Here is a 14,912-nt window from a genome sequence, read left to right as displayed (position 1 = left end):
TACTGAATGCTTTATTAAAGCCATAACTGAATTGTTAGTCCTCAATAAAAGAGACAGAGACAGAATAAAGAAAGGGGCGAACAATCTCGATTTTCTTATACTGAATGATTCGACTAACTCGGAAAATTGCGATTTAGAAGAATCTCTGTGCATCACTCAAAACTCGGTATAATTTAGTAGATCTGTAAAATCAGCAAAAGATGGTACCAATCATACCAATTATGAAATAATTAGTGAATTTTTAGGCAAAACAAACGCTTTTCCTCGATAAGCCAAGAACGGCAAACAAAATGAATTGTCCTTCCCTCTTGCGTGTGTCGCAGATATCAAGCTCATTGCGTCAAGTTTGAAACAAAGTCTCTCCAAGTGATTGATGTGAATTAAACAGTGCCAAAACTGAAAAAGCATTAGCTTCTCAGCGGTCACCATACCAGGTTCAAAACAGTTCACGTGCACTGTAAAATGAAAAGAGTGAATGCGCGTAAGTTCTCATATTTGTCGGCAGGTGCCTTGACAATGATACGAAATCTCAATCGTCATATTTTATCATTATCCTAAATAGTTGCGTGGAAATTACACGCGACATCAAACCATTGAAGTTTGATGAAAACTTGAGAAGCTGAATACTGAGAAAAACTGAGATCTTTGATTTCAGGAATTGACTTCATCTGTCCGCGACACGTCGTTTGATAAAATTCTGAGAGTTTCGAATTGAAAAATGTGTTTTTATAAGGACCAGGGAAATATTGAGTCGAGTTGGGTTTACGCGGAGCTGACTGGCCAAATAACCACAAGGCTTCCTATTCATTCCACTACAACCTCTCGATAAAATTTACCCCACAGGACAAACTTCAAGAAGATTCCCATTGGTTATTTCGTGATTGAATTTAAACTCTTACTACAGAAATATAGAGAAATGTAAGCAATCAATTAACAGTGAATAGTAAAATTTTCAACGCATTGTGGTCTGAAAAACTCAAGTGAGAGAGTCGAATTAGATTTTAATGAAGCGAAGAGAAGCAAACTGTAGCTTTGTGCCTCTTTGAACCTTTCGTAACATCCTTTTTTTTTTAAATGATTCTCGACTGTAGATTCCTTTACCCTACACCATTGGACAGGAATGCTTTCAGATGGGAAGGGCTAGTCCCACGAATATCGTGTCATGCAAAAAAAAAAAAAAGCATAGAGTTTGCAAGTTTTTAACCCTTTACACCCACAGCGTTCTCCATACATTCCCCCAAGGTGCTGACGTGGAGAATTTGTGTAGCAATCAACGACTTCTGAAGCTGCTGATAATTTTCTTTATTCTCATGACCTTACTGCATGATTCAGGAGTGATCTTGTCAGGAGAAATTATATGCTAGTCGCTCATAGGGGTTAAAGAGTTAACACAAAGTTACAAGGTAGCGTAAAATAAAAAATCTATAAATTTAGTTTGTTTGTATCATTTGTAATTAAAGCGAAAAAAGAGGCTTCTTTTCACTATGCTATAATTATAGTTGGTGCTTGAAGCGGTCAGCGGTTGGATTGCTCGTTGATTGTTTCGTGACTTCACGGTCCACCGCGGTATATAATGTCGATTCCTTTGTAGAAATTTGTCAGAAAGAAATCAATGCGTAACGATCGACACCAGTTCATTTCTTAATCGTTTTGGGGTCACTTGGAGTAATAAAACGGCTGAAATAGTCGGAGAGCGATGTGTGGAATATTTTGCTATTAGTATAAGTTTGTACCGAAGGAAGTAACCGAACCTAGTAAGATATGTAAATTTGAAAAAGTCGATTGCCATTGAATTCGCTGGACTAGTGAACACTGCCAATCTTGAATATTTAAACATAATCTCTTCACTCGAACTAGTCTTAACATAGTAAATATGATAAAATAAGTGCCTGTTCTTCTTGTAAAACAATTATAGAGTCTCAAGCAAAGAAGGACTGACGCTTTCATATTAGGTCAGTCACGGCACCCTAAATTGTTCCTCCACTCGCTCGTATCCCAAAGGTTATGTACATTATAAGCATCAAGTAAGATCTCTCCAACAAACTGGTGTGAGCTAATAGCGCTAATTCTAAATCTGCAGTCCCTTTTCGGCCTTCATCATCCCCAATGGCTAAATTAAGCGTATGCCTTTAAGATATAAGTTAACATTGAAAATTGTGCCTCACAAACTGCTACGATATTACTTACGTGTGGAAAATAAATAATTATACAAAAAATGCGACAAATACATTCTCCCTCCTTAGAAGGAATTTTTTAAGTCGATAGAAACATCATTTTACTAACCTTTTCAAACAAACACCGTGTACTGAGCGGAAATGCGCCCATCAGCCAGTGTATCGTTCTCAAAACCTGTGAGGGCAATTACGATGTCGGCGAAGGTGTCCTAATGATCTCCGCAGTTGCCTTTAGCGAGCAAAGGCAAAGAACGACGACGGAACCTATGAAAAAGCCGTCAAACGAGGAGGTGAAAGAACTTCAGCGGTTTCTGAGCTAAATGCGTTTGCACGTCGTCACAGGAACATCTGGGAACATCATTATGTTTCGCTTCCATCCAGAAAGAAAGGCTAAAAGTTTGGTCGAATTCTGAGTTTTAAATAGGAAAACGTACTTCGGTATGGACCAAAGAATACTTGAGGGTAGCTGTACTTCAAAATAACAGAGCAAACCACATCGTTTCCTACTACTGACTTTGTTTTGACAACGGTCCACCCACGAAATTTACCACGGAAGACTCAAAGATAAATCAGAGAAATCATTCAGAGAGTACCTTCGATTCGTGACTTGAACTTCACGGAATTTATGATCTGCATGTCTACCCTTATAGATAGGAAAAAATTAAATGACCGTTCAAAACCACATTTTATCGGTCCAAGAAGTCACAATGTTACAGGTAAATGAACTAAATAAGCTCGCTATTTGCTCGATTGAAACTCGATAGAAGCAGAACTAAACTGGTAAGAGTGCCTGTCAGAAGATTGCGCTGACCAACGCAATCGTAGCTTCAGAAATGTTCTTGATTATATTACGCGCGTGCGCTTGGTGTCGGGCGAAGACTGTGTGCTACCATAAAGAGGGGCGAAGTTCACGTGAGTCATATATAAACTTTTCAACTTCTCTACTAAAGAGGGGCGAGGAAGATGGAGCACGTCATTGCCCGCCATATGCTACCCGTAAAACCTAGGAATAGTTACTTCCTGTCGCATGATGAGACTGTTGTCTGTGATATAGTTATGCAAACGATTGCAAAACCTGACGAATTAAGGAGTCATAAGAGTGGTGACAGTAATAGAAGAGTTCTGAAAAAGACATTTCCATTCCAAATAGGTGTGCATGGTATTAATGGGAAACCATGTTATGCCTTAATTGCTATTGTGTGGACCATGAATAACGATTTAATTACAGCCTATCCCACATTGAAGTGAATAACGATTTAAGTACAGCCTATTTAAGTACAGCCCACAATGAAGTGACTCCACTTCTGAGCCTACTATAGACGTACTCTTTTGCTTCACTGTTCCTGACTTGCTATCACACATGACTTAAGTAACAAAGCTGATTATAGAATGATCTTTTGATTAGTATCAATGTACCGGAACACCTCACCTGGCCAAGTATATCTATTCCCAATTAGATCAATTTTATATTTTTTTTATTCAAGAAGCTAGAGTTGCTCCCGGCTACGCCTCGAGCAACACTTACGCATCTTTCGTGCTCTCCAAACTTCCCGCGTGCTTCATATCTCGATAATTCCTTTTATTACACAGTACATACGTTCGTAAACACGTACAAAGTTTTCTGTGCATACTCAATCGACGCTCCCCCTCCCCTACATTTCAACGATTTTAAAGTCGCAAAATAAACAAGGCCGCATGGGAACCAAAGTTTCCATTCAATTTCGTCTTAGCATGTGTACACGGTTGAGCCAGAGATATTTTGCTTCAGTCGTGCCAGTTCCAATTTTCCTGATTTTCCTAGCTCTCAGGCTGTAGTTCGCGTTTTATGTATTTCAACAAATAAAATTACCAAAAATTAATGAAAATGCATTGTCACAGCCAATCAGCATTTAGTAATCTTTTCCTCTGAGGTAAATAGTTCTTTTTAACTAATATATTCTAAAACAGTGAGATAATATAGTACAAAAATATGATTTTAACTAATTTCAGTTATTCCCTCAATGATTAACATATCTTCGGGCACAAATCCCGCGCGAGTTAATTGCTCGGAGGTGAATGGCAGAGAATATTCGTATAATGAGTAGCCAATCAGATCGCATATTTAACGCCATTAATGTTTTAGTAGATACTAATACCAACCCACGGTTGATATGGATAATAAAAATTTGAAGCCGGTCAGTTTTAGGAGTTACGACCTTTGACGTAAGCGTTTACAAGTTGTGTCGTTCACACGAGAATACAAGATAAACGCACATTGTTGTGCATTAACAAAAATATGCACTTTGGTGGCAGTCGTTTTTGAAAATATCAGTTTAACCCTTTAACTCCCGGAAGTGATTAACATAAAACATCTCCCTACAATATCCATACATTCTTCAGCAAACAGGCTATGGGATTATTCAAACTTATCAGGTAGTAGCTGCTATCTTGATCTAGCATCAATTTCTCATAACTAATTTACAAGGAAATGTGTAGCAGCTAGAGGGGAGAATTAACAATCAGATCTTGGGAGTTAAAGAGTTAAAGAGATCGTTAACTTCTTTTAAGTGTGGACGGATTTCTAATCACACACACGAAAAAGACCACCGTTTACGGATGTAAACGCATACCAGGACACAGGGCCTAATAAATTCTTACAAAATTGTACAAAAAGTGTTTTTTTCTTAATAGGTTCCTCTCAAATTTACAAGAGACCTACAAGTAAATCTCAATACATCTGTACAGTAATGACATGGAATTTTATACAGGTGATAAACACTGATACAATCGATTTCAGCGTGTTATGTCTGTTTGTTCGTTTGTTTCTTTATAGCCCTATATACACAAGTGAAAGTCTACTAACTCTTTGTACTAATTGTTTGTTGAATATGTGCCATACCCCAGCAGAAATTAATTCAGTTGCTAATTCTTATCAAAAATAAACAACCTCATGGAAGCAATTTGCAAAATCTGCATTACAAATCATTATTGATGTTTAGGGGATTATCGCGATTTTAGCGCAAAAGAAGATTCACCGTGTGATTACAAGTTCATATTGAGAAAAATTTTGTATTAAACAGTATTTACAGATTGGTTTTTGACATGACTGAGTGTACTTAAAGTATTAACTGCTATATTTAAATAACATCAAGGGTTAATACTGTTATTACACTAAAACAAATGATAAATAATGCCCAAAATGTCTTCAACAAAACTGTTAATTTCTCCGTTTAGTAAGAAGAGTAAAGCCTGCCAATCAGGATTTTATACATCAGCTTCAAATTTAGGCCTCTTCTTCTCAAGCAATTCATTATTTCTAAAAGGTGTGATTTTCACATTTCTAACTGCCTGGGAAATAACCCCATAATGGATCAGAATTCTACTGCACCCATCAGTTGAATCTTGCTTTCGATAATATCTTTCAACCACTTCTCTCGAAACCTTGTTCTACCAGGCCTATGAGAAATAAAGGGAGCAGTACCAGTCATATATCTTGAAGAAAAAAAAATTCATGAGGAAAGCACTGCTCTGGCAGGTCTTAGCAGTACTGGCTGACAGCAGCAAGGTCTGTACAAAAACTATGGCAAAATAACCACCAGGTAAGAACTAATAAGAATGCTTGGATTTACCTCTTGACTACCTTGTCAGATAATAAGATGGAGTTATACTGAGATCATGTTTTTTTTCCTTCAATAAGAGACTTAGTGATGGCTAATTTGGCTGTTGGCTAATTTTACCAAGAGCACAGGCTTTAACAGCAGATGATAACCACAGGCAGCCCAAGCTCCAGTTGTGAGTTGATCATCTTGCAAAAAAAAACTCATAGTGAAATTATAAGAGTTTGTATGGGAATATTTATGACTACTTTTGGGAATTAAAAAAGAGAGTCAAATTCTCACTAAAAGTACCTCACCTTACTTCCACACTGCATCCCATGTTATCTGACTGCTTACTATGTTGAAAAGAACCCATTTTGGTGATTTATCCATTTCTAGGTTTACTATGTACGAAAGAGATGCCTGTACTAAATCTAGAAATAGATAACCCACTAAAATGGGTTCTTTACAACATAGTAAGTGGTCAGATAACAAGCCATGCCTTGTGGAAGCCAGGTGAGGTATTTTTAGTGAGTATTTGACTGTATTTTTTTATTCCTAAAAGCAGTTGTTAATGTTCCTATACAAACTCTTATAATTTCACCATAACTCTTATTTCACAAGATGATCATCTCATAGCTGGAGCTTGGACCACCTATGATGATAACATACCTATGGACAAGATGATGTGTCTCAAAAATATAATACATTTCCACTGGGAATGTCTAAAAAGGAAAGATATACAAACGATTTAGTTTTCTGGATGAATGAATTTTCTCTTGGAGAGATGTCACTACATTAAAAGAATAGAACAGCTTGTCTAACCATTGACACAAAAAAATCAGCATTTAAATTATCCATACTGTTCTCTATACATTTCCTTAGGTGCTGAAAAGGAAAACTTGTTCAACAATAAAGAGCTTCTTTAGTAGGTGATCATCTCCTTTATTCTTGTTACCTTAATGTTTGATTCAGGGGAGATATTGTTAGGAGAAACTAAATGCTGGTCACTCCTAGGGGGTAAAAGGGTAAAATTTAGTAATAATTTGCAGCTTCAGGTAAATTCAAATCTGGTAATTGGTTGACATTGCTACCAGAATTTATCTTGCATGAGGGAACCACAAATTTCTACTCTTCCTGTCATTCAGCTGCGTGTAAACACCACATTCCCCCCAACCCCATGCTGGCAACTTTGTCAGGTTTTCAGAAAGTTTGCTAGGACCCATTTGTACTTGGTAGTGAAGAGATACACTGTAGGAGATAAGTGTCTTATTAAACAACAAAACACAAGATCTTTGCAAGGACAAAGATACATTCAGCTGATTTGTTTCTGATTGGTCCTTTTGTCTACTTTCATTTTGAGTTTACCCAACCCTTTCTAAAAATGCTCTTTAGATATTATTTGCAATTGTTTTACCTTTGGCTTGAATTTGCTAACTTCAATGGTTACATAAACAGAAGCAGTTGCCCTGGGAATTGGTCTTCTCCTGGTTGGTATACTCCACTTGACGGCATACCTATATCGCCAGCTGTAAGGGTGCTCTTCCTCTCTTAAAAAGTCAATACAGTATAACCAGCTACCATCACGTTCCCATGTCTGCAAGAGAGTTCTTACATTTACCAGAGTGTTCATAGCCCTTGTTGTTGTCTTTATGACATAGTAAAGCAATTTGTCACTAATAAAATAATTATTAAAACTTCCTATTGTCTGGTTGTTATCCATATTCAAAACAATTAATTTGATCAGTGTCAACTGATATTGAACAATAGCATTTATTCCATTGCTACTGAAAAGTGAGGACAAAATTCTGGTGTAGGAATATTTTGTGACCTTTTCCATGACTGGTTTTTCTCAATTATCCTTGATTTTAGCCAACAAAAAAGCGAAATTTCATCTTTTAAGGTGATATTTCAAGGCCTAGATAAAACATAAACTAACATCCTGTGACTTATGGATTGCCGGCTGATTTTCATTAAGTAATTTTTATAAATTAATCATGCCAGGAATTTTTTTCTGCCAGACTTACCCAACGATATTTGCAAAAGAAATGTGATGCTTCGGAAACACATAACAGCAAGCTTTCCCTTAAGGCTCTTTTTCGAAGCTGATACACCTTAAGATCTTCATATAGATTACATATACTTGGAACAAGTTTAATTGTTTGTATCGCGTCGTAGTCGACGTTACTTGCGATCGATGTGGATCGCAACGTTTCGACCGCATACTGCTCGTGTTCTTCATGCGAAAATCTTCTATAGAACACAATCAGCATGCGTTCGAAACGTTGCGATCCGCACTGTGAGAGAAACGATTGTGCGATGAATAACCGCAACTTTCTTTGCGATATTACCTTGATGAATTCCTCAATTTTTTCTAACCCCCCTGCAACTGTGAAGTTATCTGCCGTCATCCATTTGATGTTCGGTATCTCATAACCTGTCTCAGGATCTATTGTTGGCTGATCCTGCTGAGCAGGAGCTTCTCCTTCCCTTCCATCCTCGCCAGCATAGTCAGCCATACGACGTCGAGCATTTTCGATCGCTTCGTCGACAATTTCGCGAGCTTCGTCTTCGTAAATTTGATCGAGTGTTCGATTTCCTGGCACCACCGTGCGAATAACAGGCGGAGCTTTCTTTGTCGTGCCTGCAGAGGACATGGCTTTTGAATTATAGGTCTAAAATTCAGATCGTTCCAAGCAAGGAGCTTTCATTCAGGACTGTCCACCATTTTGATTGAGCACGGTTTCCATAGTAAGGAGTCTTTCTTTACGCATTGTTTTCGACAAAGACCGCTGATTGGTAAGCTCGCAAGTTATTTGGCTCAACTGTCGTTTCGCTCATATATTTGGCACTTCTTGGGGAAATGACTCGAGCACTAACAGATTGGAAAAATTAATACTTAAGATGAAAACAACTAAGTAAAAATGCAGCTATCTCTGTGCTCTTGAGAGAAATATCAGTGAAAATTTTTAACACTGGTAAATATATCAACAAATTTATCCGGCAGATCGAGATTGAAATTTGATGACCTTTGGTTTTTCGATGTGAACATTTTTTGGAAAAATATTAGTGTTCTCTATTGAAGAAGCGTTTATGAAATTTTAACACAAATCAATGAAGGAATTAAAAGCAGGGAATTCCCAAAAATTTGTTTGTAACTCATTAGAGTCCCCTTAGGACGGAAGAATGCACTTAACCAAACCTCGTTTCTATGCGGATCATATGTCAAGTGCTAACTTTGATCCTGTTTGCAAATATGCGTGCCACATGAATCATCAATATACTCAACCTCAACTCCGGAAATTCTCTCTCACGGAATGTCTTCCATCATAGATGGTTGGAACGGTGGGGAAAATGTTCGCTTTTCTTGACGACGCGTCGTGGTATCACGGTCGAATCACACGGGATCAAGCGATTGAAATCTTGCTTCAGAATGGCAGACAAGAGGGACTGTTCCTTGTCAGAAATAAAGCTGGTGGATCAGAAGACAACTTTGTTTTGTCCCTATGGCATGGAAATCAGGCGCTTCATTTTCAAATACAGTCTCGCGGAGGGATTTATTATTCCATAGACGATGGACCGAGTTTTGAGGGTTTGGATTCGCTGATCGAATACTACAGAGAACAGGCGGACGGTCTACCGATTAGACTTACTCAGTTTTGTCAGGGGAATCCGCCCCCTGCTTCATGTAGAAAACATGGAGTGACAACTCCACTTCATCTTGCTTGTGCAGAGGGTAATTTCAAACTCGTATTGGGTTTGCTCACTGGACAGAATCAATCTGACATTACTACAAGGAACGAAAACGGTGTTACGCCACTTCACGAAGCTGCGCTTCGTGGAGATGAAGATATTGTCTCAATCTTGTTAAGACATGGTGCTGACACCAAGAGCAAAGACGATGGTGGAAACACGCCGCTACAGGTTCAGTATTTCATCTTCACAAAGATATTCTGCTTTGAATATTTGCCTTTAGATAACCGGGCTTCGAATTTCGATCTCTAATTATACTTCCTGCTTAAGATTCTCCGAACTGATTTGAACGTAATTTCACGATATTTAAACAAAATTTTTATTAGAACGATATATATATTTAAACGATATTCGCCAAGTTTGTTCAAAGTACACGTCTTTTGCTTGATCTGAGGGTTAAATCTGGCATTTTGGTTAATTCCTTAATACAACTTAGTTAGATCAAAGATCTAAACGTGATTAAATTCCAGTGGAGGTTATTAAGGCTTATCTGTTATTTGAATGAATGAATCTGTGATGTTTTAAGGTCATAACAGGTCAATTATTTTGTCTGATGTGATCATCGCACATACCATGAAATTCCACTCAACCAGAAAACGACTTAAAATAGCTCAGGAGATGAGAGCTTCATACCCTTCCCTCTTCCTTCCACCACATTTACTTATAGAGACAAATGATCAAACAGTTTTATGTAGAGATGCTTTCATTTTTATTCCTGATCTTTCAATCCAATTTGTGTACATAAAGTGATTTGATACTCACAGAAGGAATGCATAACTTTCCTCTAAACATTTTCTATGAGAATTATGTTTGCCATCAGCATGTCATGGCAAGGAGAAAAAGAGTTTGGTTGTTAGATTTGCAGAGAAATGTGGAGACCAAGATCTGGTTGTTACCGTAATTTCCTACCGATTACCCTTGTTAATTTTTCCACAAACAGTTGTTGGTGTGGGTTTTAAGAAGGTGCAAGTAATATGATAATTTTTAAAGCTTCTGGTGTAGTTTAAAACCTATAAGCAAGAAAAAAATAGAGATGATAAGGTCCACTCAAGATAGTTTTAAAAAAACCTGTGCAATAACTCATTTATTTTGTGTAGATTGCTCATTATAATAGGAGACTTTAATGCGTGTGATAAAAGCCAATGCAAATCAAAAACGTACGAAACCCGATAAGAGAGCTTTTATCTTGTTTGTACTCTTATTTTCTTACCTTGTCAATTTCACAGCTTGTTTCTCTGTTAGGTTTAAAATAAATTCTCACATACACAGGTAGTGAACTTGGAAATACAAGAATTTAATTGTGAAAAAGCTGGCTTCAGAGCAATTCACACAGAAAATGCTGACGTGTTCATTTCGTGGTGCCACATAATTAATAGCGCAACAGAATATTTGATGCATCAGTGAAATTTTCTTAGCTAGCACTGTCTTGAGTTAAAGAGTATTTTCCTGTTTCAAGTGATTTCTTCAACTCAGTAGATCTTGAGATATCGATTTTTTTAGAACAGATTTTTACAAGTGGTATCATTTTCAATGAAACAGCAAAGACAAAAAGTGTGGAAATTTATCAATTGCACACAAAAGATTTCATGTCCACAAAAACTATGAAGGAACTTTGTGTAAAACTAGGATTTTCTTTTGTTTTTGGGTGCAGGTTATCTGCTAGTGCGGGTTATCTGCTAGTGCGGGTAATCTGTTGGAATTTGTTTCTCAGTATTGTAAAAATTGACCGATGCGGGTAAATGGACGGAAATTACGGTAATTCTTCCCCCTAGCTATGACACATTTCCTTGTAAATTAGTTATGAGAATCTGGTGCTAGATCAAAATAACCACTTCTACCTGGGAAGTTTCATTATTCTCAAACCTGTTTGCTACATGAAGCATGGATTTGATAGGGGAAGTTACATGTTAATCCCTTCTGAGAATTTAGAGGATTAACAGGCTGTGAAGTTTTAATTACTTAATGGTGTCTATAGTCTAAAAACATTTGCACATGTGGCATTTGGGATATGGTAGGTCATGTACCAATTTATATCATTTTACGGTCATGTTGTGGCAAGTATGTAATTTCTTTATTTCTTTCAAATAGACCTTATATTTCCACACTCATCAATTTACATGTACTCTTTTCATTTTTCAATGTATCATTTCTACACCATTATTTTCATACAATGTAAATTATGCAGCCCTTTATCTATCATGTTTCACACCCTTTTTACATTGTGTGTCTTATTTTGCATGGAGGTAAACTTTTCCTTGGAATGTTTCATGTCTTGTATATAGCTTCAGTGTTTGTTAAGTTTTTTGTCTCATGGTATCTTCCCATTTATTATCATGTTTCACACCCTTTTTACATTGTGTGTCTTATTTTACATGGAGGTAAACTTTTCCTTGGAATGTTTCATGTCTTGTATACAGCTTCAGTGTTTGTTAAGTTTTTTGTCTCATGGTATCTTCCCATTTATTTTTCCCTTTTTTCCTTGTATGTTTGTACATTCTTGTAAAAGTCACCTTTCTGTTCCTAAAGAATATCCTTCTTCTTCACATGCTCATTAAACAATAGTTAAATTGAATGCTTAGTAGACTTATTTGCCCCTGTATATAAATTTGGTTAAAGTTGAACTTGGATTCATGGTGATTCATTTTTTCATTTCTCTCAGGTGGCTTGCTATGGAGGATTTGCAACAATTTGCTTCACACTCATAACAGAAGGTAAAGCCGATGTTCAGGATCGCTCTCCTGTAACTGGCTTTGTAGCCCTTCACATAGCAGCCTTAAAAGGTTATGATGATTGCTTGAAAGTTCTACTGGAGCTTGGAGCTCCACTTCACCCTCGATCAACAGAAGGAGACACACCCAGAGACCTTGCAATTAAATATGATCATTTGCATATTGCAGAAATAATTGATAATTATCCTGTGCAGCCTCCAAAGACTTTGCCGAGGATGTGGTTACATGAAAATTTAGGTAGACAGGTAAGTGTTTTCTGTTTGTGTTCTTGTTTCTTGCCCCATGATAACTTAATTTTTTTGAAGATATTTCATTACAAAGCCTAAGAGCGTTAGCAATTATTGGATGATATTGGGCAAGATATTGCAGATTTTTTTGTATTGAGCAGACAACATACTTACATACTGAATTTCTGTTATTGCTAGGAAGCCATTGCACTATTTAAAAAATTTGGATTAGTTGATGGGTTGTTTCTTGTGCGGTTGAGCACTCGCGACCATGGATATTATGTACTCTCAGTTGCTGTCAACAGTTTGATTTACCATTATCAGATACGAAGCAGGGTGAGTACCCTACACAGTATTTCAAGAAAGAAATGATCCTATCTGGTGGAACGAAATTTTAGTAATTGTCTAACTAGTATCTGGGAAGCACAGGTTTGAATCCTGTCAAAGCCTTATTTTTTTCTGGCTTCTCTTCTGCAGTTGCTAAAATTGCAATCTATATGTAAAGATCATTTCTTTGCTTCATTTTCATCTGTAGGTCAAATGAAATTGATTTCAATACAAGTTGTAAAGAATTTCATTTTACATCAAAATCACACAGAAGTTTATAATTTCTACAAATGGTCTCTCTGTAAAACCCATGTTGCAACCCAATATGAATGCACCTTTTGATCCTGCTTACTTCTTATGGCTTTGATGTTTGACAATGAATAAAAATAAGTTTAGTTCTTAGCCTCTCTACAAATTTGCACCTCAGTAGTACCTCTAAATGGAACCATACTGTTATTATATCCACCCAATACTTGTATGTTACTCAACTTTTGTGTTGAGCAAATGTCCAGTGTTTCCTTATTTTACATCCTTGCTATTTGAATTGTTTATTGATGTGGATCTTATTTTAGCAGCCTGTTGATACAACTAATGGAATGAGTACAATAAGAGTGGAACCCTATGATCACTCTAAGTTGTGAGGCGTTTCTGCTACAAGGAATTCCAGTTTGATTCTACCCATACAAATATGTACAGAAGGGAATTGTTAGTAAATCTCTGAAAATAAGCCAAGTGTTTTATTCTTGGGTATTATGAATGATAACAATAATAATAATTATAACAAAATACAATGACCCACGCACAGAAGAGCTTGATTCCAGAAGTTCAGATTCAAAGACTAGCACATTTGCAGGATTCTTTGTATTCTGCAATTCAATTAGCTCGTAAAAATAAACATATTTAACCCTTAAACTCCCAGGATCTGATTGCTAATTCTCCCCTCTAGCTGCTAAATTAGTTACAAGAAATTGATGTTAGATCAGGATGAAAACTTCTTCCTGATAAGTTTGTGTATTCTCATTACCTGTTTGCTGAATAATGTAAGGATATTATAGGGAGAAGTTGAATGTTACTTACTTCAAGGAGGTAATGGGTTAAGAGGAAAAGAAAATGGTGGTGGCTAATGTCTTTTGGATTAAAAAGGTTTCACGAGTGTAATGAGATTCAGAAAACCACCAACAGTTTGATTTGTACAGAAAATTCATTTTGTATTAACTGATCACAATTAACCCTTTAACTCCCATGAGTGACCAAGACAGAATTTCTCCTTACAATATCAATACAATATCAACCAGATAAGTGATGAGAATAAAAAAAAATAGCAATTTGGGGATTATTAGGTGATCCAATACCAAGTTCTCCAAACTAACATCATAAGAACTTTATGAGAGCTAGTAAGGAGAATTATTAATGAGATCTTGGGAGTTAAAGGGTTAAGATGAGAACATGCAGGCATCCCTTAAACCTACAAACTTATTACTTAAAACTTATTAATTGCTATTTGCAGTATAGTCTTCTTATGTCTGATTGGCTTTTCTTTTCTGGTGTTCATGGTTTTCTGAGATTCACAATAGGCTGAGTGAAATTGATTGGTTAGCATTCATTTTAGCTCACCTAGCTGATGTAGTCCAAATTTATATGCTAGCCATCCAATTTGAAATTTAATTTGAACCCTGGACACCCTAACATCAGTATCCATATTCTCCAAACTGTTCTTTATACATTTCCTAAGATGCTGACGAGGAGAATTTCTTTAACAATTGAAAGCTTCACTAGTTGGTGATCATTTCCTTTATTCTCATGATCTCAATGTGTGATTCTGGGGTGATATTGTGAGGAGAATTTGGATGCTAGTCACTCTTAGGGGTCATAGGGTTATTAATTATGCAGATACCCTCTTTTTTAAACTAACATGCAGCTAACTCTGAAATCTTTGCTCATGAAGTCTGATAGGTGGTTCTACATTGATGATGGCCCACTTTTTGAAACCCTGCCACATGTTATTGACCACTACAGTAGATGCGCAGATGGACTTCCTGTCCTTCTTAAGATGGCTCTGCCTCCAGACGGCAACCCACCAATTGATATTCATAAGATTCCAATACCACCTGTAAGGAAGCGAGTACT

At 36.8% G+C, this 14,912-nt stretch overlaps 2 protein-coding genes and 1 long non-coding RNA gene across 4 annotated transcripts in view; 1 reads left to right on the top strand and 2 right to left on the bottom strand.

Annotated features, from left to right (window-relative positions):
- LOC149044312 (uncharacterized) lies at positions 1-2,711 on the bottom strand. The gene is made up of 2 exons (XR_016188080.1): positions 2,284-2,711; positions 1-455 (listed from the first exon to the last, which is right to left on the bottom strand). It is a non-coding gene; the product is annotated as an uncharacterized LOC149044312 (long non-coding RNA).
- A 2,104-nt stretch (positions 2,712-4,815) lies between these two features.
- Positions 4,816-9,180, bottom strand: LOC113673883 (A-kinase anchor protein 14). The gene is made up of 5 exons (XM_027190346.2): positions 9,039-9,180; positions 8,101-8,624; positions 7,167-7,346; positions 6,422-6,474; positions 4,816-5,609 (listed from the first exon to the last, which is right to left on the bottom strand). The coding sequence occupies exons 2-5, from the start codon at positions 8,404-8,406 to the stop codon at positions 5,525-5,527; spliced, it is 624 nt and encodes a 207-aa protein (XP_027046147.2). The 5' UTR covers positions 8,407-8,624; positions 9,039-9,180; the 3' UTR covers positions 4,816-5,524.
- Positions 8,984-14,912, top strand: part of LOC113673874 (tyrosine-protein kinase HTK16) — a 14,377-nt gene continuing 8,448 nt past the window's right edge. The window contains exons 1-4 of one of the 2 annotated variants that reach the window (XM_089211040.1): positions 8,984-9,673; positions 12,162-12,476; positions 12,657-12,794; positions 14,731-14,912. The exon at positions 14,731-14,912 is cut by the window's right edge and continues 91 nt beyond it. In XM_089211040.1, the coding sequence (XP_089067166.1) occupies positions 9,083-9,673; positions 12,162-12,476; positions 12,657-12,794; positions 14,731-14,912 (1,226 nt within the window). In that variant the 5' untranslated portion in view covers positions 8,984-9,082. The remainder of the gene's footprint in view (positions 9,674-12,161; positions 12,477-12,656; positions 12,795-14,730) is intronic. The other variant, XR_016188079.1, reaches the window with a different exon arrangement.

Source organism: Pocillopora damicornis, chromosome 6 (assembly GCF_964200805.1).
Source record: "Pocillopora damicornis chromosome 6, jaPocDami1.2, whole genome shotgun sequence".
Taxonomy (NCBI): Eukaryota; Metazoa; Cnidaria; class Anthozoa; order Scleractinia; family Pocilloporidae; genus Pocillopora; species Pocillopora damicornis.
This window is presented reverse-complemented; position numbering and strand designations above follow the sequence as displayed.

Bases quoted from the DNA above. Each gene is read 5' to 3' on its own strand.
- LOC113673883 (XM_027190346.2), bottom strand. From the start codon at position 8,406: ATGTCCTCTGCAGGCACGACAAAGAAAGCTCCGCCTGTTATTCGCACG. The intron at 7,347-8,100 runs GTAATATCGCAA...ACTCTCTTGCAG, and splicing joins AAATTGAGGAATTCATCAAG to ACATGGGAACGTGATGGTAG. The intron at 5,610-6,421 runs GTATGTTATCAT...TATTTCTCATAG, and splicing joins ACACATCATCTTGTCCATAG to GCCTGGTAGAACAAGGTTTC.